A 22,615-nucleotide genomic window follows, 5' to 3' on the forward strand; every position below is an offset into this window, starting at 1 on the left:
TCTTGCTGGTGCAGAGATGTGAACAGAGACCAGTGAAATTCAGTCATTTACTGTGGTGCTTCCATTCATGTTAGCAACAGCATCTCACTCAAGGACAGAAGAGAGAAAGACAGTACGTTACGAAGCATCTAACAGGGAGGAAGAGGGGCTGGATAAAAGCACAATGATACAGATTTTGGGTATTTTTAATTTGTTACACAGGTAGCAGTTGTTAACAACCTTTTTATTTGTTTGAGGTGTCTTTCTACATTATGCTGTTTAGAGTCTGGTTATGGATGTATTACTGTTGCTGTGCATTTTGGTAGACTGAAAATTCAAATGTAATTCACATGGTTTTGCATTCAGACATTCTAAAAAAGTGCACCTACCTGAATGACCTGTTAGAGGAGGCAGGAGGTAAACAAAGCGACCTAGAGAAGTTATTTGCAGCCCATTTCATATCTTTGAATCCCCTTTTTTAAGCCTGGGAAATCTAAATGAATGATTGAACTGATTTATATAATCCCATCCTTTTCTATTGATTTGTCTAGGAGGCTATCTGCATGGTCTAATTTGGCCCACCTGTATTTTTTAACCCCGATTTTCAACAAAACCTTAAACTTCTCCAAGACTTTGTTTTCATCCTCAGTTTCTGTAATTTTAACCTGAGGAAAGGCAAATTTTATGGTAGAATACAGTAAAAACAGAGCTCTAGTGATGTCAATAGTCAAAATAAACCTGTCCTACTGCAGGTTCAATCTTTGATGTGTCATTTGGTAACTGATGAATTCTGTATTTCCTCTATTTACGATGTTTCTACTGTACGTTTTGCTACTGCCGGTTGACAGTGGAGCTGTTCCGTCCTTAATATATCTCCTCAAACTAAAACCAAACAATCAAACAACAACAAAAAAATCACCTGAGGCCATTACAGGAGCTTTGCCTTTTACTGAAGAACATGACCCTTTTTAATTATAATATGTTCTTATATATTCACGGGATCTGAGTGTGAAGTCAGTGCAGCTGACAGACAAAGTTGTAATGAGTTTGCCTCTGCCAGTGTATCCAACTCTTGGAGGTGGAAGCCTATAAACAGTATTGGCTAAAAGTTTGACCATAGTCTAAAAATGTTTTGCAAGATAGTCTGAACTCAAAAATATGGTGATGAGTCTGTATGAAAACATATCTTGTGTGTATTAGCATATATGTAAGATGTAGCAACTTGAAAGAATCTGTTCCGCCTTGAAAAGGCAGCAACTATCGGGGTGGACTGCTGCAGGTGGTGGTGGTGGTGGTAACTGCATCAAAGAACACAGCGACGGAACAGTAGGGTCATAGTGATAGAATATAATTACCCTGAAACTATGACAAAACATTATTAGCTAGTCTGTTCTCTCTCTTTTTTGTTTGTTTTGTTTTGGTTGGTTGTTTTTTCTTAAATAGCTGGGAATTGTTCTTTGAACGTTAGGCTGAAAACTAGCTAGCTTTTATAGATGCAGGGTTGAATAATATGGTATCTTTTGAATAAATTATCATTAGTCTGCTTTCCTTATTTTTCCTACCTGTTTTATATGGTTTGTTTGGTTGGTTGTTGGGGCTTTTTTTTGCAGGTTTGTGACCAGGTTTATTGAGCTGGATGGCCTGAGCTGTTTGCTGAACTTCCTGAAGAGCATGGACTACGAGACCTCAGAGAGCCGTATACACACATCCGTTATAGGGTGTATCAAGGCACTGATGAATAACTCCCAAGGACGGGCTCATGTTCTGGCTCATCCAGAGAGTATCAACATCATTTCCCAGAGTTTACGGACTGAGAACATTAAGACCAAGATTGCTGTGCTGGAGATCCTAGGAGCTGTCTGCTTGGTACCAGATGGTCACAAGAAAGTCTTGCAAGCCATGCTTCACTACCAAGTCTATGCTGCAGAAAGGACAAGATTCCAGGTACAAGGAGAATATTTTGCCAGAAATACCCAGTATGATGAATCTCTGTAGGGAGTGATTTTTACAGTGCATATATTGCAAACTTGCTAGGTAGTAAAAAGGCAAGATTTCTTATTTTATCTTGGGAAGGGCACTGCCTCAAATAGATTATCAGAAATTTTTATTTTTTTTTTCCCCAGGAACTGATTGCTTTTCATTAATGCTAACTTAAAATCCCCTATAATTTACCAAAAAATGGGGGTTTGCTATGTTAAATGAAAGCTGCTAATTTCTTCATGCTATAACCAGATGACATTTCTGAGTGGTAATGATTGGTTCTGCCCTAGAAGCCAAAGCCGCAAAATTCCAGGAACTTCTGTCCTGATTTTAAAGCCCTTAATTTAGTAATAAAAGATTTGCTGATTAAATAATGGAGACAATGGATTAAATAATGTACAGTGGAGGCACTTCAATTGCCACTTAGCAATCAAATTATGAATTGTCACCACTTAGCAATTATTGGCTCAGATAACTCCAATTCAGAACACAGAAGGGAAACTCAATCTCAGAGACCTTGAGGTAGGTCAGTAGATCATTGGCAAGCTTTTATTATGGATGCTGCTGGCTACTATTGTACATTCCTCTTCCTAGTGAACTGGATACCTTTACAAAAAGATATAACAGAATCTGTTGCTGTGTATGAAGCTGTAGTTCCTAAACTTTGGAGTAACCTCACCAATTTACTATTCTTTCATAGATGAAATGATAAGAGTAGTGTTGAGCCAACGCCCAGTGACTGTGACTCAGACCTGAGACTGGGATGCAGGAGATCTTGGCTGGGTTTTAACCCGTATGTGACGTTGGCAGGTCACCCCTCTGTGTGCACTGCCTCATTTGCATTCAGACTTGATGCATGTCTTCAATATGCAGATATGTCACATATGATACATGACTCCAGAAAGGGGGACAGAGCGGCTTTCAATCTCAGTTGAAAGCTCTTGAGGCTATCTCAAAAGAGAAAATAGTAACTACAGTAAAAGTTGGAAGGTGAAGAGATTACAGCTGCAATCATAAGAATGTCACCATTCTCTAGTTACAGAAGTAGGATAGGAATCACCAATGCGGAAGCAGAAAAGTAAGCCATGTACAGAGTTATGATGTGCAGGTTAATGTGGACTACCTATGGAAGAGAGAAGGAAAAGCTTAAAAACCAGCTTATTCTCTATAAATTAGCTGAAATAAAGAATCCTTCCTCAATTAATTTGACATTCTTGTATACCTGAGAGACAGGTGCAGATAACCTTAAGTACTCAGCAAAAAGCAGTGGTAACTCACGGCCCTGATGCTTCTAGTCCTCTGTTAACTTATCCTTGATGAAGGGACTCGGCTTAATAAGCTCATATGGGAGGTAGATGCTGAGTTTACTCAGAGTCTCCTATTTGGGTGTTCTCCCTCTCTCTTTTTATATTAGTTTAAAATCTATTGAATAACTGAGGTAATTAATTGCTGGGCAAAGTGTGCATAGGTCTCATACAGCTGAGCTTTTGAGGAATCTGGTTTAATGATTTGCAGATCTTTACCAACTCTCATGTTCATGAAGGTACTTTGCATAAATGCTTGCTTTTGTTAAAATGCTTTTCCATTGGGGAAAAATTGAAAGGTAAATGGATACTGTCTCTTTTTTCTTTCTTACACAAAATAAAATAACCCCACCCAAACCCCAGAATTATTTAGCAGAAGGGATGTGTTCTTGTGTGCAATTTCTAACACTTGTGTCTAGATGCTGGAATGGGATTTTCTTCTAACAGAGAGATAGGCATTTTTTAAGTGCTGGTGAAAAAAATGTGGTCATGGTCTTCCTTACATTTTAGTGGAAGACTCTCTGATACTCCAGGACTTATCAGTTAAGAGACTGTTATATCTCTTTGCCTCTTGCCCTCCCACATCTGTGCTTCAGACCAGTCTTGCAGCTCATTATCAAGGGAAGTAAAAAGTGTAGGGTTTTCTGAAAACTGTACTGAGCTTACCTTTATCAGAATGTCCAATAAAGAACTTACAGGTAATGCTGATGTCTGACAACATCAGTGCAATTGTGCTTTTCCTTAAGTTGCCTTCCTGACAACAGTGATTGATAATATTCTTCGCCCTTTCAGCCACCTCACTGTCAATTTATCCTTCCTCAACTATGAAAGCTGGTACTTTGTATACTATGTGTTTGGATTTATTTTCCCCACTTGCATATTGCACTAAATATGTGTCCCGCTCTCCCCATATCATCTACAGTCACCAGCACTATGTACTTTGAAGAATCAGGAGGTAAATGTAAGAAACACTTCCAGATCTTCTGCTGTGCTCCTGGCAGAGGAATATCATGGTGATGAATAAAAATTTGGAGTGCACAGTTCTGCTTCCACTCCTCTTTGTAAGAAGGGAGAGGTTCAGAATTTACTGGCAACCAGCTAAAACTTGAACTAGTGCATAACTTGCTGCTGACAACTTTAGATTGGAACACTGGTTATCTTGAATTTGCACATGTTCAGGTGTGGTGGAGTGATGTAGAGATCATGTACTTAACACAGTAACATAAAACATGGAATGTTTTGTTGAATGTCAGAAGTTATTGCTGGTCAGTGTTCTAAGCAAAACCCTTGCTACCTGGCACAGCTAGTCAAAAGTAGTCAGAGGACCCAGCAACCAGTGAATTAGTAGAGAAGGAAAGCTGCAACTTCAGCCATGATTCTTACTAAACTTGCATTGGCTCTGTCCTGCTATAACTCTTACTATTTGGAAAAGATTTCTTTGCTTTTTAATGTGTGGGGTTTGTTTGTTTTTTTTTTTCTTTAGTTAAAGTTAATGTAAAATATAGATAAAACTTTTATGAATATGGAGTATCTCCTTAACAAAATATCATCTTTTGCTCTGAGTGGAAATGCTGATGTAAATACTGCTTTTTTCTATGTTATCAGCATTACATCTACTGACTGCAATTATCAATCTAATCCTTATCTTCAGAGAGGAGTCACTTTAAAACTATGAGAGATTCTCCAGATCTTACTCTTCTTTGTTGGGTCTTCAGTCTTCACTCAATGCCTTTTAGTACTCAACTACACCCTATATCTCCACTGGTCAGCGTGTTCACAGGTCTGTCAGGATCATCTTTGTCTTCACACGTGCAACGAGAGTCTATGCTTTATGTTTGTGTCTGAATATATATTGTGGCTATTCCTATTCTCTCACATTGACTACAGGTTCTTGCTTTAATCTTTGACCCTTTCGTGCTGCCCTTCTGCCTGGAATAACTGTCACTTTAATGTCCTATAGGCAGTCTTCAGTTCTTCTTTTAAGAAATTCCTTGAAAACTGTCCTCTCTAGAGCAGTATTCCATCTTTATTCAAATACCACAATAGCATAAAGGCAAGCCTTCAATCTCCTTCCTGGGGCAATCTGGAAAAGCTGTCTTTTCTTCATCCAATTTTTGTTTGAAATATGCTTCTTTGCCTACAAATTCTACTGTACTCCTTATAGAAGAGAAATGAAAGCAAACATTGGAAAGCCAGACAATAAACCCTCAAAGCACGAATGTGGAATTAGGAAGACGAGCCTTTGGTGTCCTTGCTGGGATTCTTTTCCATCTGATGTATTCAAAATCAGTACTAGCGTAATTCCATTGCTGGCTTACTATGCGACCATCAAAAAGTTCAAAAAGTTGCTTTATCTTGAATTTCTCAGGTGCTTTTCTCATGAAAATAGAGGTTTCTAAAAAAAAAGTGAGAAAGAAGAATCGTTGATTTCCATGTCATTCATGTCTCATTATCCCGTTTGTGGCTGGTTTCCTCTTTGAAAGGGGCACAATCTTACTCTTCCCTAAGCTGGTGCCTTTCTGATTATTGTTATGCTTGCTGCTTCCCCTCACCTCTCCTGTGGAGTGAAGGCATTGTGTTATGACGTTGTAACATGTTGTGCTTTTTAACATGCCACATGTTGAGTCAAACGCATGTTGTGAAGTTGTAATGCTGTGTACTGGACCAGAAAAGTATACCAGGATGTTCCAGTGCCCTTCCAGCCTAGTCTATGACCTGAGACACCAACCTATGGGGAGAAATAATTTTTCTTTTAGTCTTGAGGGAACCTAGATGCTAAATACTGTCTGAGAGGAGCTGATTTAAATTGCTGATGAAAATATTAATGGGGCTTCTTTGGGTAGAACTCTTGTTTTCCTCCTTAATGCTACTAGGAATTTTGAAACTTGAGGTGAAGGAATAAAGGAAGCTTGATATCGTCAGTTGAAAAGGTGGAGATTAGGAGCATGCCTTCCAGAGCCTCCTTGCCTGGTTTGTGTTAAACACGGTCAGTACAGACCATAATCTGTAGGAAGAAATCTGGTCAATTTGGAATCGTAGTAGAGGAGCTAACAAGGAACAAATTAAAATCCTGTATTCCCACTTGATTTGCTTCTTCCCTTCACAGCTCAACCAAAGCCTTTTGAGGTTTGCTGCAGATTGAACAAAACCCTACTGGATGTCAGTGATGAGGAATAATGGGATTAAGTGAGGAAAGTTTTTCTTAAATAGTAGGAAAAACCTTTACAACCATACGATCAATTGGGCCACAGAGCTGGCTGCCAAGAGGTGTGGTGAAATCTTTTTCACAGGAAATGTTCAAGTGAAGACTTGAATCTCAGCCATTTGCAAAGTGTTGGAGATACTGGAGTTCAGCCACAGTGTGTGGGTGTAGACTCTGATCTTTAGGAATTGCATGAACTTACAGTGTTTCCTTCTAGGGCTGAACAATTGCATGAAGATGTGCTGCTCTTCAATTAGCTTAGTGCAAATTTGGCCCCTGCTGCTTTCTGCTCCTAGTCCAGCCTTCTAAAATGGGGGGTAGAAAATTTTTGCATGCTTCATCCTGTCTGGATACTGTATCTGCTATGTTGTTTCATAGATTCTAGCATGTTACTAAAACTCTCTGAGAATAGATGGTAGGAATGGGGCCTCTGAAGAAAATCAGCAAAACTATCCTTGGTTTTGATGCTTCTGTAATGATGGCTACTTAAATTATTCCAAGAAGACACAAGTGCTTTGTATTTCAGTGTCAGATCTGACAGTAAGAGAATTACATTATCATTTACTTCACTTCTGTTTATTTGTCAAGATGAAGAGGAAGTTTTGTTGGTGAATTTAAAGACTTCTTAGATAATCTTCTATTATTGTTAGAGATAGAATGCTGGACTGGACTGACCATCAGTCTGGCTCAGTAGGGCATTTCATGTGTATTTATGTAAGACTCATTCCCATTTCTAACAAAATGGGAAGAGTTGGTATTTAGTCATTATATAACTACTGGGAAATCATGAACGTGATGGAAGTTCAAATGCCAGAAGTAGGATATTTGCAAATACCAGCTGGACAATTTAGAAGATGCAAGAAAAGGGAGTTTATGAAACCAAGCTTGCTTGGTAGTGAACATACAATGCTCACATAAAAGAAGAGGCTGTCAGTAGCAGTACACAATAGATCAAAAGACTTTTACACAAAAACAAACAAAGGGTTTGCGTGAAGCCAGGAGAGTATTCTTTCCCCTGAGGAATGCACAGGAGGATGTATTTTCCCTGTTTCTTGAGATATCTCCATGGTGATCTCCATTTTCTAGACCTATGAAACTGATGACTAGCACAGGAAAGATTTTGCTGTGAATGAGCACTTTCAGTAGCTAGGGAGAGAAGACTGACTAAAGGAAAATTAACTTCCTTACTCAGCATTATAGCTTCAAAATATTATTTAGATGGTCTGCTGAGCTGAACACTAGAAAGTTATTTTTGTCTTCATTCTCGCTTTATGGCCAGAACTTCTTGGGAAGAGTAAAAATAATTCTGTCTTTTCTAGTGCATCAGCAAAACAAATATATGAGTTTATTATTAATGCTGGAGTGAGATGCATACAATTGAACTGGCAGATCTCATGTGGAATTTGTTATTCTTCCAGTAAGGAAAATCACCCTTGGAATTATGAACGGCTCAGAGAAGATCCTGAAGAGAAGATTCACTGTCATTAGCAGAAAGCTAAAATTAGAGTTGCTTTCATGGCTAATCGGTTTCTACATATAACCTCTTTGGTAACTATTCAAGTAGAATTAATCCTAAATTGACCATATAATCATAAGGTATTGATGTCTCCTGATGTTCTCAAGATTATGGTGAAATATCTATATGTATGTTAGAGGTTAGACTGTAGAATCACAGAATGGTTAGGGTTGGGAAGGACCTTAAGTTGCAACCCCCCTGCAAATATATAGCAAATCAAAAGACTCTATGCATATCTCTTGAACAGTATACAAAATGGTGCAAGATATTAGTTTATATCCTCTAACCCAGCCTGCTATTCTGTTTCAGACATTGCTGAATGAGCTAGATCGAAGTATGGGGCGATACCGAGATGAAGTAAATCTCAAAACAGCCATCATGTCCTTTATCAATGCTGTTCTGAATGCTGGTGCCGGTGAGGTGAGTCATTGTCCTGGAAATTCCTTCTAAAATGTTGTGCTTGGATTAATTTACCTTGGAAATGGTTAGTAGATTAAGTCACATGTCTTGTGTTATTGAGACAATATAGTTTGTGGAAAATAATGCTTAATTGTTAATATTAGTCTTATAATGTCTTCCATATTATTTCATTCCCAACCTCTTCTAATGCAACATAAACTACTGAAATGATTGTTTTGGGGTCTTTTGTTGTTTTAATTAAAAAACTGCAAAGCATTTATCTCTTGATTTCAGCCTTTTGGAAAACATTTTGGTTTATCTTCAGAACTGTTTTGAAATGTTGTTTTGTTTCAAAACCATATTCAAAACATTTAGATTTAAAAATGTCAAAGGGAGTCATTTCAGAAAAGATAGTTTGTTGATTTTTCTTTCATTAACAAGACTTTCTGTTGAGTCTAGAGGATAGTTTAAACTGATATTGTTTCATTAAAATTGTTACTTTTGTTACACTGGCTTTTTTTTTTTTTTTTTGGTTAAACCACAACAGACAAACAAGCCCGTAAGAGCTCTGTCTGGCAATGCATTTCTGTCTGTCTGTCCTGTAACATCCTGCTGAATAAGTGCCAAGTTTGCCAGAGTACATGGTGATTTTATGACAAATAAACGTAAAAGCTAGGAGAAAGAATGCAGTACTTTTCATCTGTAAGCAGCAGGTGGACCTCTAATGGACTAGCAGGACAAACACTGGTAACTTCTCTATGGAACAACATGGGGTGTGCTGTTCTTCTGACTGGGTATGCAGAACTCACTCTAGGTAAACAAGGACTGTATTTTTAAGTGGAATGGATGCAAAGGCATTAATTATTTTTTTTTACATACTTTACTGGAATTAGTCACCCTGTGAATTTGGTGTTAGCATAGAAGATACTAAAAAGGGAAGAACTGAGGTTTTAAGTAATTTTTCTTTTTAAATAATGTGATTAATTAAGAGCTTTTGGAACCCAATAACTTGTTTTCCCTCACTTCCTAAGGACAATTTGGAGTTCCGATTACACCTGCGATATGAGTTTCTAATGCTGGGAATTCAACCTGTCATTGACAAGCTAAGAGGACATGAGAATGCCACACTGGACAGGTAAGACATGTTTTGTGAGAACAGTTACTGATCAACTCCTCCATTTGGGTTTCAGATTTAAGCAAAAAGCTGTCTGTCTCTTCCTAAAACTGACTTCCTTCCTTTAAAGACAAAAAAGAGATTTGTCCTTAAAATCAACAGATGAAGTAGGAAGCATACAGACTGTGGCAGGGAGTTCCTGAATTGCTTTTCTTGGGGAATGGGGATGGCAATCAGAATGAAAAAAAAAAAAAAAAAATTAAAAATGTTCTAATTTTTTTTTCCCTTGTAGCAAAACTGGAACAAAAGCCAGCTCTGGTAGGAGGGAGGGAAGTCTGTAGTTCATTGACTTCACTGAGCCTGAGTATGTGTGGTCAAAGCACAGGTTCTGAGTTTCCAAGGTTTTTCTTTAAGCTCTGTCTTTTTTGTGATCTACCTGTATCACAATCTCCCAAATAGCATCACTGGCACAACTACAAGAGAAGGTGGGTGAAGGGGTAGAGATGCCAAGGGGCCAAGAGAGAAGAGTGAGGAGCATCTTCAGACAGCCCTGCAACTGCACAAATATAACACTGGCACCTTCAAATTACTGTGTTAAAATTTATATGGGTAATAAATACTTTCTCCACTAGTAATTCCATATTTTGCCACAGTAACTGAAGGTGCTAATGATCTTTAATTAAACCCTTCACAAAGCCACATGCTGAAATAAACTTGGAGTAAACAATCTGAACAATTTGACTGAGATGCTTCAAGAGTGATGAACCAGTGAGAAGCCTGGTAAACTACATTTGCTTAACAAAGTGAAACATTTTAAGGTGTAAAAGCAGGCAGCCGTGGGAGTCTACCTTCTCCTGTGACCACATTAAGCTTTGTGGAGAGGCATTGACCTGCTGATGTGCTGCTATCCCTTATTGTCTGCTACTCTAAGTCCCTTTGTACGGAGCAGGACTGATTTGTAGGTATCTGATACCTGGGGTTTCCTAGATAGAAGTGACAAGTTTGCCAGAGTGCATGGTGAAGAATCTATGGATCTATGCCTGCAGCTTTCAAGGAACTGTTTTCTCAAACATCCACTGTCAGAAGCTGCTATAGGGTGATAGAGCTATCCCTGAGGGCAAATGTAGTGTGCCTGAGATGCTGCATAAGCACCAGGTTAGCACCAGCTATCTGTCATAAACACTGGCTTCACATCTTTAAGCAGGTGGAGGCATATACCTGCATATTAATGTCACAGGGAAAGATTGCATGCAGTTGCAGGTGTCTGTAGTTTGCTACGGATCTGGAACCAGTAATGTTACTTTTGATCTACAACATTATAACCAAGAAGACAATCTGTCCTGTAGGCAATCTGTGTTCCTACAGTCAGTAACAAGGAGGGACTTAGGGGCGGGCACTTTGGATCTTACAAGAATGAGAATGATAAGAGGTCTGAAGCGATCCCAAATGCCTGGATTATATAGACTATATGCCAAGTCTATACAGGGGCATGTGCCACAGCCTTTCTCCACATCATCTGCTGTCCTCTGGTCTTGGTGTAAGAGAAGCCCAGATGCCATGGTCAAATGTGTCTTTCACCAGGATCCTCAGATCCCAACAGAGGCATGCTGCTGTGCTCATCAATAGGCAAATGTAGGCAGATATGAGCTCTGCTGTTTAACTAACCCACCGAATGCATCTCTGCTCCACCATGTGAAAGAAACAACTTGTTTTAGTGGTCTAATATTTGGTGAACAAGTATGGCATGGACTTTTTAGAAATGTATTGTCACACTGTGATGAAGGCACTGCATTTATCACAAATAGAATATCTCTTTCCTGGTTTAGGTTTATTTTTAGAAGCCTTACCTCAACACAGTGACTTAGAACAAGGGTTAAAGAGCATGTATTCCTCAGCCAGCCATTCCTTTTGGCCTGTCATTGGCCCCCATGAGTTGCCTTGCATATCTATCCCAGCACTTCATGTAGGAAGAGCTTGCTAATTTCCAGGTGTTCTAACAGGAAATGAGGTGTTGCTTCTTCTGTAGTGACACAGTTTCAGTCTGAATTGTGCCATGAACATTGGCAGGTTTTGTTTGGTTTGTTTTTCTGTTTTCTCTTAGGCATTTAGATTTCTTTGAGATGGTCAGAAATGAAGATGACCTGGAACTCGCCAAGCGGTTTGACCTGGTAAGTTTTTCTCTGGAGTACCTGAACTTTCCAGAGCGAAACACCCACTTTGGATGCTTGGTGCAATTTCCCTTTGTGTTCCCTGAACACAGTGATTGACTTTGGTACTGAGAGTGGCTGGTGCTTTCGTTTTAACTGTTTCTCATTTAACAAGTAGTGTGTTTGTGATGTGTGAATAATGAAAACAATGATCACAGACAGACAGGGCTTCTGCCAAGTATCTTTGACAAAGACTTCTTTCTTTTGTTTGGCTGAAGGCTCAGGAGTGCAGGAGGTTCTCAGTCCTGATGATCCAGATGCATCCTAGATTCAGACATCCCCTTTACAGGATTATGGGTGAAGCTTGGGCTCTTCTCTGATACTTTTCCCAAGATTACAGGAAGATCTCCTGAAGACTGTCACCTCAGAGCCTCTGGAGAGGATCAGGATTTTAGATTGGGTGGATTTTAAAGATGAGCCTAAAACAAGGACGGTTTCCACAACCTCTAGCAACAGTAAGAGGCTGTAGGTTCTAGAATAGTTAGTTTCCTTTTTCTTCAAGACCAGCTTTTGCCACACACAATGCAGAACAACTAGCCTTTTCCTGCCTAGTTTTTACTGTTTGTGCCACCACTTTCTAGGACCCAAATGTTTTGCTTGCTGCAGAACAGTTCTTGATGGCTTTGCCTGCCTCCCACCTTTCTAGCCCTTTACTTTGGGTATCTTTTCCATACTGGAGTGGGGATGGCAATGCTGATCTCAAAGACCCATATGCCTGTTCCTCACCAGAACTTGCAGCTGCACATTGCAGGGGGCTCTGCAGAGGTCCAGTTGCTGGAAATTTGCCTGTGTCTGTGTTGATCAGATCTTTCAATCAGGCTTTCACTATGCATGTTTTTTCTCTTTCACTGTCTTCTCTCACTTCAGATCCACATTGATACAAAAAGTGCCTCTCAGATGTTTGAGTTGATCAAGAAGAGATTGAAGCACACAGATGCCTATCCCTATTTGTTATCCATCCTCCAGCACTGCTTGCAGATGCCATGTGAGTACATCACAGTTTTCCAGAGCAAGGGGTATTGAAGAACTACGTGAAGCTTTGGTGTAGGTACAGGGTCAGAGAAACCAGAACACACACCACCCTTGTCTTTCGCTCAGAACTTGGCAGTGGCTACAGGCCATGGTATCTTACACTGACTCCATCCAGCAGACTTTTGTAGCAGTGCTTAAAGTAGCAGCTTGACCTCTCTGCAGTTGCAAGTAAAATTAAGTAACTGAGACATTCCAGTTAGTCACTGACAGAGCTTGTAATGATTTTAAATTAGAAGTTTTAAAAAAGAAAGAGCCCTTGTGCTGTGGAGCAGGGAATTCCCAGAAATAGATACCATTCTGAATATTAACAAAATGCAGTGAGGAATTTTTCTGGTAAAACACTGCAGTACTGAAAGCTGTTCTGTCATTGGGAAATTCCACAGTAAGTCTTCAGGCTGCTGTCTCATGGCAGTGCATCAGTGGAGGGCTCCTGAACTCAAACTGAAAAATAATATTGGCATTTGTTTTCAAAAGAAGTGATAGGAATCTTCTTGTTAACTGTAATAAAATAATTCAGTTATGCTTGTAGAGTGTAGCAGCTTAGCAAAGGCATACCAAAATCACTAAAGAACTGCCTGCCTTGGTCCTGTTAGGTATCAGGTGCTGATTTTTATTATAGCTGTACACGAGCAGTCAAACTGAGAAAGGAACATAAGGGAGATGTACTGTGTTGTGCTTTTTCAGAGATGAATGTGGTATGTTTTCAGGCACTCATTAGATTCAAGTACTGCCATGCACAAATTCAGGCACTTGTTTGTCCCAGTGGTCTCCTTGATATTATTTTTTAAGACAGTACTTGAGCTTTAGGCATTGTCCTGGATTTTCGGTGGCAGAAGGGCTAAATCCTGCTAGGCCAGGACAGGATTGTACTGGAGCAGTTTTAAAGAATCTAAAGGTCTAGGCTGTGTAACTCACGGAGCTTAGATGAACCTTATGTTTCTCTGGCTCTTCTGTTTGATGTCCATGGGAACAGTCCCTTTGGTTCAGTTTCTGCTTTCTCTCCACACTTTTTGGTTATGTTTGTATGAATTTCTCATGCCAGTGGAGTTTCACTGATCTTCAGATAACCAAACATGCAGATAGAACATCTGATTGTTTTTACAGTGCCCAGCCCCAATGTTACCTTGGTACCAAGAAAAAACCCCAACATCAAGCCCCAGAAAATATTGAGTAACAGCTATCACAAAGGAGTCACTTCTGTAGGTGTTTAAAGTGTGAGTTAATCTGTCAAAATGGTTGCACAGCCTGAATGTGCAAATCAGGTGCAGCATTGCCCATGCCTGTTACGTGCTATGCCAGTGTGCCAGGGGGTTGTAAACAATCTGCTAGCAACAGCTTGGGGTTAGGCTTTGCGTTCTAACACTTACTACATGCAGGATTGAGATGGAAGGTGGAAAGGAAGGAATGCCAGTCTGTTGGCAGGTGTGTGCACTTTGAAATGGAAGTTCTCATGGGTTGGTCTCTTTCCATACAGATAAGAGGAATGGGGGAAACTTCCAGCAGTGGCAGCTGTTGGACAGAATACTCCAACAAATTGTTCTTCAGGATGAGCGAGGAGATGATCCAGACATAGCTCCATTGGAAAACTTCAATGTCAAAAATATCATTAAAATGTAAGCTGCATTATTATTGTCTATTTATGTTTTGCAGGTATATGATAAATATGCAGGCGCTTAGGAAATAAAATATAATATCTGAGGAGCTTTGTATTGTAGCTTACAGCTCTTTGTTGTCTTGTTAGTATTCTAGTTGCCTTTGAATGACATCTTAACTAGACAGTATTTTCTAGTGGCTTCTCATTTTTATTAAACACTAAGCTGGTTAGAAGAGCAGAAAAAATACATATGATTTTATAACAAGTCTTCCTCATGTGCCTTTTTCCATTCAGAATGTTGATGAAAGCTTTCATTGATATTCACAAAAAAAAAAAGGAAAGTAAGTGGTCGTCTCTATTTAGATCTCATTCCTCACTAATGAGCACATAGTTTAGAAAGATTTCAAATAGTGGAAAGCAGCCTTCACCTAGCACACAAAACCTCTTACCTCTTCATAAAATGCCTACGTGCTTTCACCCACAGACTTGGCTGAGGGCACTACCATTATTTTTTCCCATAGGATTCATCATTTGAGAAGTCTAGCTACATGAGCTGGCTCTCATCTCAACTTCCCTGTTCTCAGTCCTTTTTTAGCCAAACTTTTGAACTCTTCATTCCATCCATATGCCTCTGCAGGTAATTCATGGCCCATTACACTTCTGAATTATCCACTGAAAAGAGCATTTTATAGAACATAAGCCACGTATGAAACCAAATTCTCCTGTACTAAAATTCTTACAGTCCCTCCTGTTACAGGCATGAGCCAAAATCAAAACTGATTTCTTGTCATGGAAAAATACACTGGTGTTGATCTCCTTCTGTCTGTCTGGATATCAGACTTCACTGCAGACCTCGTGCCTGATCTTCCCTTTCTACTTTCATAGCTATTCCTTATTCTGCATATCTAATCAATCTCCAGCATGCCCTGCATATTTTCTGTCAGTAATAGGAAATAGTAATGTGAAATGCTCATATCTCAAGATATTGCCTTGTTACTGATATATTACCCAATAGATAAGCATCCTCCATCCTTATAAGAAAGGAAAGATAGAGCCACAGAAAGTAGAAAAAAGATGGCAATTTTGTCTTGTATTAAGGGTGGGGTAATTTGTAACCCACAGCAGCTATGATTATTTTAGTGATGACTTCTCTCTTTCAAAATAAGTAGACTTGACACTTTGAGGGCCTTACGTGAACACAGGAATGTATCAGCATTTTTTCCCTAGGCATTCCTTTATCCCTTTTCAGCACTTGGAGCAACAAGCCATCACCTTTATATAAGCTGTTGGCTACAATAAGGATCAGGATCTGGAACCAGAATGACCACTGGTATGATTCTGTATAAACATATAAGTTCACCAGGTTGCCTTTCACTGATCACTGTACATAGTGGCCACTTGTCTTTTAGCCTGGGTAACTCAGAACAAGATTAAATGATCTGATGTCATCTTTCAGGCTGGTGAATGAAAATGAAGTCAAGCAGTGGAGGGACCAGGCAGAGAAGTTTCGGAAAGGTGAGTGCATCCTCTGTGCTTGGGGAGGCAAAAGAGAAGGGAAGACTGATGTGAATTCCATCACAGAGCCACAGAGGTGGGCACAACTTTTCCTGTTGTGGCCAAACCGTGCTTCATTCCCTCCAGTAGATTTTGTCTCATGGTGATCAGTTTATGTGCTTCATAGGATGGGGCTTCCCTCAGTACTCACATAAAGTGATTTTACTGTCCAAGTGTAACTTGGGCATTGCTGTCTTGATCACTGAAGATCACTGTCAAGACAGTCAGACTGTTTTCTTTTTCTTACTCTCATTATATGTCCTCAGTTGAACTGACAGATTTGTCAGCTTTATTTCAGCATAACCTGCATCTCTCTGGGGACGGTTCATGTGGTCTACTTCATCACCCCCACTTGCCTGTTTCCCCCAGATCATGCCGAGCTGATGAGCAGGCTGGAGAAGAAGGAGCGGGAATGTGAGACGAAGACACAGGAGAAAGATGAAATGATGAAGACACTGAATAAAATGAAGGACAAGCTGCAGAAGGAATCATTGGAGCTGCGCCAGACCCGGGACCAGATGAATGACCTGGTGGCTCAACTTAATGAGTTCTCGGTATGAGGCTCGGACTCTTCCCATCCTTGTTTAAAGCCTACTGACTAGTGAATGACAAACAAAAATACATTATGAGTTAAACTCTTTCTGTGGTCAGTACAGAGAGAGTCTGTCTAGCCAGCTCCAAAGATGAATACTTAGAACCTGCTCAGCTTTTACCTGAGACTGAAATCCCTGAGCTGGTGGTATAGAATGGATAATGTATGGGCTGCTCCATTCATTCTCCTCAGCCACCTTCCTAGCAGAAGCTGCTGAGGCACACATGTCCTCCTTCAGCCATAATTTTTACTGTTGAGTGGTTTGTCCCTGACCTTTATTTCAGTGCAATAGAGAGAAACCTCCCAGATACAAAAGTAAATTTAGTGAAGAATTCAGTAAAGATTTTCATGTTTCGAGAATGTCTCTACTGCCTTGGAGCTCTGCAGAAGTGACATTTGCAGCTGCTTCCTCCTGCTTGGTGCTCCTTCTATTCTGGCAGTGTGCCTGAGCCTCAACTTGCCAGGACATGGCCCTGAGAAGTTAGACACTGAAGAAAGCAGATTCTTTCCCTCTTTCTCTCTCCCACTTTGTATTAGTGGGGCCTAATGACAGGTATTCCATATTTCAAACCCTAAGGTTTAAAACCCAGGAGTACAAAAGTTCATAAGGTTGAACTTTTCTTTTTATTCATACATAAGGAGAAAATAATACTTTTTGGCTTCTTTTACCAGCTTTCTGTTTTTCTGAGCCATTTATGGTTCCTTTTTTCCAGCTCTTCTCTATAACTTCAAGGGCTTGAAACTTTCTCTTAAATGAAAGCTGAGATTCCTCCCTTTATTGCCTGGCTTTGAGTGCAGGAGGCTTTAAAGAAAACATCAAATATTTTGAGACTCATAATAAAATCACATCAGCTGGCAACATGGAGTTACTGTGCTTTTTAAACGGTTCACTTTCTTTTTCTGTGTGTTTTTTGTTTTCCAGCAAGGGGGCAGCATTTCCTTCCCACCCCCACCACCCCCCCCTCCAGGTGGCCCGTTAGCTTTGTCCTCTTCTCACATGTCTGAGAATCTGCCACCACTGCCACCTCCTCTGCCTTTCTCCAGCTGTCCCCCTCCTCCTGCTCCACCACCACCTCCAGGAGGACCTCCTCCTCCACCAGGAGCACCACCTTTCTTCAGCATGGGGATTCCACCCCCTTCAACAACCACTTTCAGCAGCAGTGGCACCAGCTTGAAGAAGAAATCTATCCCGCAGCCTTCGCACCCACTGAAATCATTCAACTGGGCTAAGCTGAGTGAGGTAAGACATTGCAGTACTCTCAGCAATTAATTTCCTAAGTATAACTCAGTGTTCATTAATGCCATGAAGTGCAATGTGACAGAAGCAAGTGATATCGTGACTTTCTGTGGGCTGAGGTCAGTCGGAGACAGTAACTGTCTGGAGGGAGTCTCCCCAGCTCTCTAGCAGTGCAGTACATCTCCTGTGATGACTAAGGTTCTGATTAGGTTGAGCTGCAGTAGATCTGCGCATGCTATCGGTTAGGCAAAGCTGTAGTGGAACTGAATACGTAAACCAGAGCTGGACATCTCCAGGACTGGTGTGCCAGAGCTGCCTTCACTTGTGTGTCAGGGAAAAGGATGGACAAGAGCCAGTGTGGGCAAAACGTGGTGAGAACCAGCTCCAGAAACAGCCTCCTCTACCCTTGTAGGAGCTGTCACCAAGGAGAGAAAGGTAGCCTGATTCTCTTCATTTTTTCATGGCCACAAGGGAAGCTGCTCTTCTTGCATGGTTACATCTCTCTCTTAGTGATAAAAATCCAAATAGGCAATAAAAATGGAGGACTTGGATTCTTCCTGTTGCACTCTTTTTCTGCTACCTTAGTTCCCTCCTTCCCCTCCATTTCTTTCTCTTCCTTCCATCTCTCTCTCTTCTCTACCCACCCCCCCCCCCCCCCCCCCCCCCCCCCGTTTTTAGGTCTTAATTTTTATTTTTTTTTTAACTGATTTAGAAAGGAAAAAAGTGTCTGTGTTGAGTTTGGATGGCTGCCTAGAAACCCAGGTTCTCTTTTAGACTGAAACTCACCCAGGGCCCAACTCTGGCATTTGGAATGAGTGTCCAGGGACCTTTGGAATGCCACAAGAATTCTCTCTCCCCCTCTCTCCTTTTCTTTAAAATAAAGTGAAGTGAAATATTTGCTGCACCGTCTGTGCTTGTCTGTCAAGGCCACGTGGGGGGTGTGGGAGAGAATGTAAGGATGGGGATTTATTTTCCTTTGCAGAACATGGGACTTACTTAGTGCTCTGAAGAAAAGAAATAATAACTAATATATGTATATATATGAATGTATATGAAAAAGAGAGAGTCACAGGTGTTTCTGTTTAGTGTACAGTAACTGTAGGCTTATCCTGCCCTCTGGTTAGGAGTGAAGGCAGCTGTGCTAATAAAATTGAAGACCTGGGTGGTGAGGTGGGTAAAAGATGCTATTTTGAGGAAGGCAGAATAGGTGGAAAAGGGGGCATAAGAGGGTGAGGGCTTCATTTTGGGGTGTTCGCCATTGTTAGTGTTTTGACTTGGTAAGGTCTGTGCAAAACTGCAGAGGTTGTGATGCAGACACAAATGGCTTGCCTTGTTAGTCGGGTTGAACTTTGTTATGGAGTTATTTAATTCCACTGGCTGCTATAGGAGGTGATATGTTTTGGCCATCTTCATCAGTTATCCTAGATTCCTGCTTCAATATCAGGCGCTTTCCATTCACATGGCTGTGGATCATCTGAACAGGTGTCTGAACCCGGCATCTGAACCCGGCAATGTCACGGGTATGTCCGATGGCCTCATCTTGCCTTTCATTACTTTTGCGGCACTTCCATGGGGTTCTCCTGGACTGTCAAACTAGCCATACTTGAATGAATGAAGACTCAGAACAAGCACACTGGCTAGGAGTCTCTCTCCTAATGTTTTTTCCAGTAAGGGAAGATGATGCCAGGACTGAGGCAGCCCACATGGGAGCAAACCCCTTTCTGTCCATACAGCTTGCCTCAAGGGACTGAGAGAAAACCGACAGAGGCTGAGTGTGATGAACAGAGCTGGCCAAGAGAGATTTGTCTGCAATATACTTTCTCAGTAATGGAATCAAGGCTGTTCTCCAGGGCAATTCATATGACACCTTTTTTCCTCAATGCTAACACTGTGTTTGGAGGGAAAGGCCTGAGCTGGTGGGTGTTAGGAGAATGACCAAATATATTCAAACTCTTGGAAATTGACAGTAACAGATTGTCCACAGTTCCCACGGGCACCATGAAAAAAGGTTTGACTGGAAAGTATTCATGCTTCTAACAAGGAAACTCCAACAACCTGCTAATTTCCTTTGAGAATTAAAGATTTTGTACTAGCTTTGATGTGAGCTGACGATCAGTGGCAAAGCCATTTAGATGCATGGATGAGTTCTAATGAAGCCCTTCCACATCACAGCTCCATTCATACAGTGCTGTAGCATCATCTGTGAATTCCATTCATACAGCACTACAGTAGTGCTGGTGCCAAGGATCTCTGTGTTCTAAGAAAAAAGATATTGCAGTGTAACCACTGTAATATCCTGGAAAGATTCCTTTCTTTGTTTCTGGAGAGCAAGTGGAGTTTGCTCTCTCACTCTGAATTTTACACAACACCCAAGGTCACATAGGGACCAGACACTTACAGCTAATCCAAATGATGGAGTGGTTTCAAGCATACTGGAAGTATAGATTAATAATTATCTCTTTAATAAATATAAACATATTGATTTGAAGCTATCAGAGTAAATCAAATCAACCTTCAACTGCGGTGCTTGTTGTCTCATGGCTGGTGAAGCGGCTTCCCATTAAGAGTCAAGCTGATAATGGCTAGTTAGTAGTCTGAAAGGGGCTTTCTTTAGCCAGCCCTAAATAGACCTGGCTGAAGTTGTTTCACAAGAAAGGTACTTGTTTTATATACAACATAGGATTAAAAACCAGGCCAAAACAAATAAACAAAAAACACACAACCAAACATCACCAGAACAAAAAAACCTCCAACAATCACGTAAACAGAAAATGTTCATTTTGAAACTACTTTAAAAAAAAAACAACCACAACCATATTTCTGTAATGTTATTGATTATTCTGATTTCTAGAACTTTCTTCTTAAAAGCATCCTGAGGATCATGGCAAACAATGATGAAGAACTGCTGCCAGAGATTCAAAATAAATGGAAAAGTTTCTACAAAATCTCAGTGTGAAGCTACTCATAACATCTTTTGTGGTGCCTCGTCCTACAGTGAGATGAAACAGCTGTCTCAATTAACAAACATGCCAGAAATACAATTTTTGCTCCAAGTGGATTTTTCTTACACTGAGGAAAGGATCTGATATCAAGAAAGAAATTTGAAAAGTGCTTTCTGTTTGTATCCCTTTTTCAGATTCATACTGGAATTATTAATTAAATTTTAAGCTGCTTCAAGTTTTACCGGTTAATATTTTAGAAATATGACCTACTAATAAGGAGGATTGCCTGCTCCAGTATTCACAGGACACTCGTAGTTTCTGTGGTTTCTCTGGGTCTGCAGGACAAACAATAGGCTTTCCCAAAGTACAGTAAGTTTTCACTCATGCTGTGAGGTTATTGAGGCATGATGAACTTTAGTGGCTTGCAGAGTATCACTGTTTATCTTTCAGGATAAATAAAATAATCTGTTAGATATAGCAGAGGACAGCTTGATGTGATTTGTAGCTCCATGAAACACTGTCATTCTCTAATCTTGGTAGGTCTCTCAGCAAACTGGACTTCCACAAAGGCGGAATGACAAAACTGCAGCAGCTAGTGAGCAAATTATTAAATGCAACATACCAAAAACTCAGTGGAGTGTATCAGCTCAGCCTGATTGAGCAAATGCCTTGTCAATAGTTGATCTGATAATAAGACGTGTTTCCTTACCTAGTATATACTACCATTTTGCTACTGGGAAATGTAGTTCATAGGATTTGCTTCCCAGAGGGGGCCAAGAGTTTGCAAAGCAGAGGGCTTTGCAGATCTTGGAAGACTTGTAGAATGAATAAATAAATAACTTTTTTTTTTTTCATTAGGAGAGAGAAAAAAGGAAAGAAGAAATAAATGATTTACTTTATTTTTAAATTGTTATTTAGGGACCATAAATATTTTTTGTGGTGCTGAGGGAATCATTTATCATAGCAACCACATTATGCAAGTCTGTTTCTCTTAAAACGCTCAGTCTCTCTGGCTGACGACAAGGAACTATCAGCCAGTTAATCCATAACGGAGTAGCAAGAGCTCAGTGTAGGAAATTATCTGGCAGCAACATGAAAGTTTTAAAGGGCAGAGCTTAGGGTAGAAATAGAAAGGACAGCTCCATTTTGTGTAACAAAGGTTGTTTATACCTCTGCCTGCCTTATTTGTTCTTTGTCTGGATTACCCCGTTTGGGTTTTAAGCACTAAAATTGGGTTGCTTGGGTCAAAGTTCTGTTTGAGCACACCACTGCAACGGGTGCTGCTTTGGAATTTGTCTTTCTCTACAAGTAGCATACAAACCACTCTGTACAGGGCCAGATTCAACCTGGGTCATAAAATGAACCTGAATTGAGAATAATTTTCACTTCCTTGGGTTCTTTTTCTGGTAAAATATGGATGAGAACTACTCTCTGCAATCCCATTGTAAGTCTCAAAACTGCCTGTTCTGGCACCTCTGCAATTCATTCAGACTAACCCATTCTGTAGCATGTTTTTACTGTTTTTGCCATTTGTGGCGAAACTTTGCTCCCATGAGGGATTTATAGCTGGACAGGTAGATGGGCAAGACTCTTGTGAGTAGCTGTCTCCTGAGTAACATCCAGCCTTCTGCCAAACACAGCATGTAGTTTTTTGGCATACTCAGGGCTCTAGCCCAATGGCGACTCTAAGGACTGCTCCTGCAGTCATGTCCACTGGCTCCTGTCAATTTCCATTTCAGTGTTTGATGGGACAATCTGAAAGAGTGAGCCACTCAGAGAACTGCTCTGCTGTTCAAATACATCCCTCAGGATTTATAATTCAAAGCTTATAAAGCCAGCCTGGAAATTGAATGTGAATGAACACTCTGCATGGATATTTCTGGCTAAGATTGGCAGTAGAGCCCAGGGTTAGGATAAAATGAAAATTAACTTTGTCTCCTATTCCTTTGGCTGAGATGAGCCT

The 22,615-nt window shown here is 40.4% G+C and overlaps 1 protein-coding gene across 4 annotated transcripts in view; it reads left to right on the plus strand.

Moving 5' to 3' along the window:
- Positions 1-22,615, plus strand: part of DAAM2 (dishevelled associated activator of morphogenesis 2) — a 172,667-nt gene that overhangs the window by 104,883 nt on the left and 45,169 nt on the right. For all 4 annotated transcript variants that reach the window (XM_030499163.1, XM_030499167.1, XM_030499165.1 and 1 more), the window contains exons 6-14: positions 1,590-1,923; positions 8,291-8,401; positions 9,412-9,515; positions 11,596-11,662; positions 12,569-12,686; positions 14,208-14,346; positions 15,784-15,842; positions 16,251-16,435; positions 17,396-17,713. In XM_030499163.1, the coding sequence (XP_030355023.1) occupies positions 1,590-1,923; positions 8,291-8,401; positions 9,412-9,515; positions 11,596-11,662; positions 12,569-12,686; positions 14,208-14,346; positions 15,784-15,842; positions 16,251-16,435; positions 17,396-17,713 (1,435 nt within the window). The remainder of the gene's footprint in view (positions 1-1,589; positions 1,924-8,290; positions 8,402-9,411; positions 9,516-11,595; positions 11,663-12,568; positions 12,687-14,207; positions 14,347-15,783; positions 15,843-16,250; positions 16,436-17,395; positions 17,714-22,615) is intronic.

This window comes from Strigops habroptila, chromosome 10 (genome assembly GCF_004027225.2).
Source record: "Strigops habroptila isolate Jane chromosome 10, bStrHab1.2.pri, whole genome shotgun sequence".
Lineage (NCBI taxonomy): Eukaryota > Metazoa > Chordata > Aves > Psittaciformes > Psittacidae > Strigops > Strigops habroptila.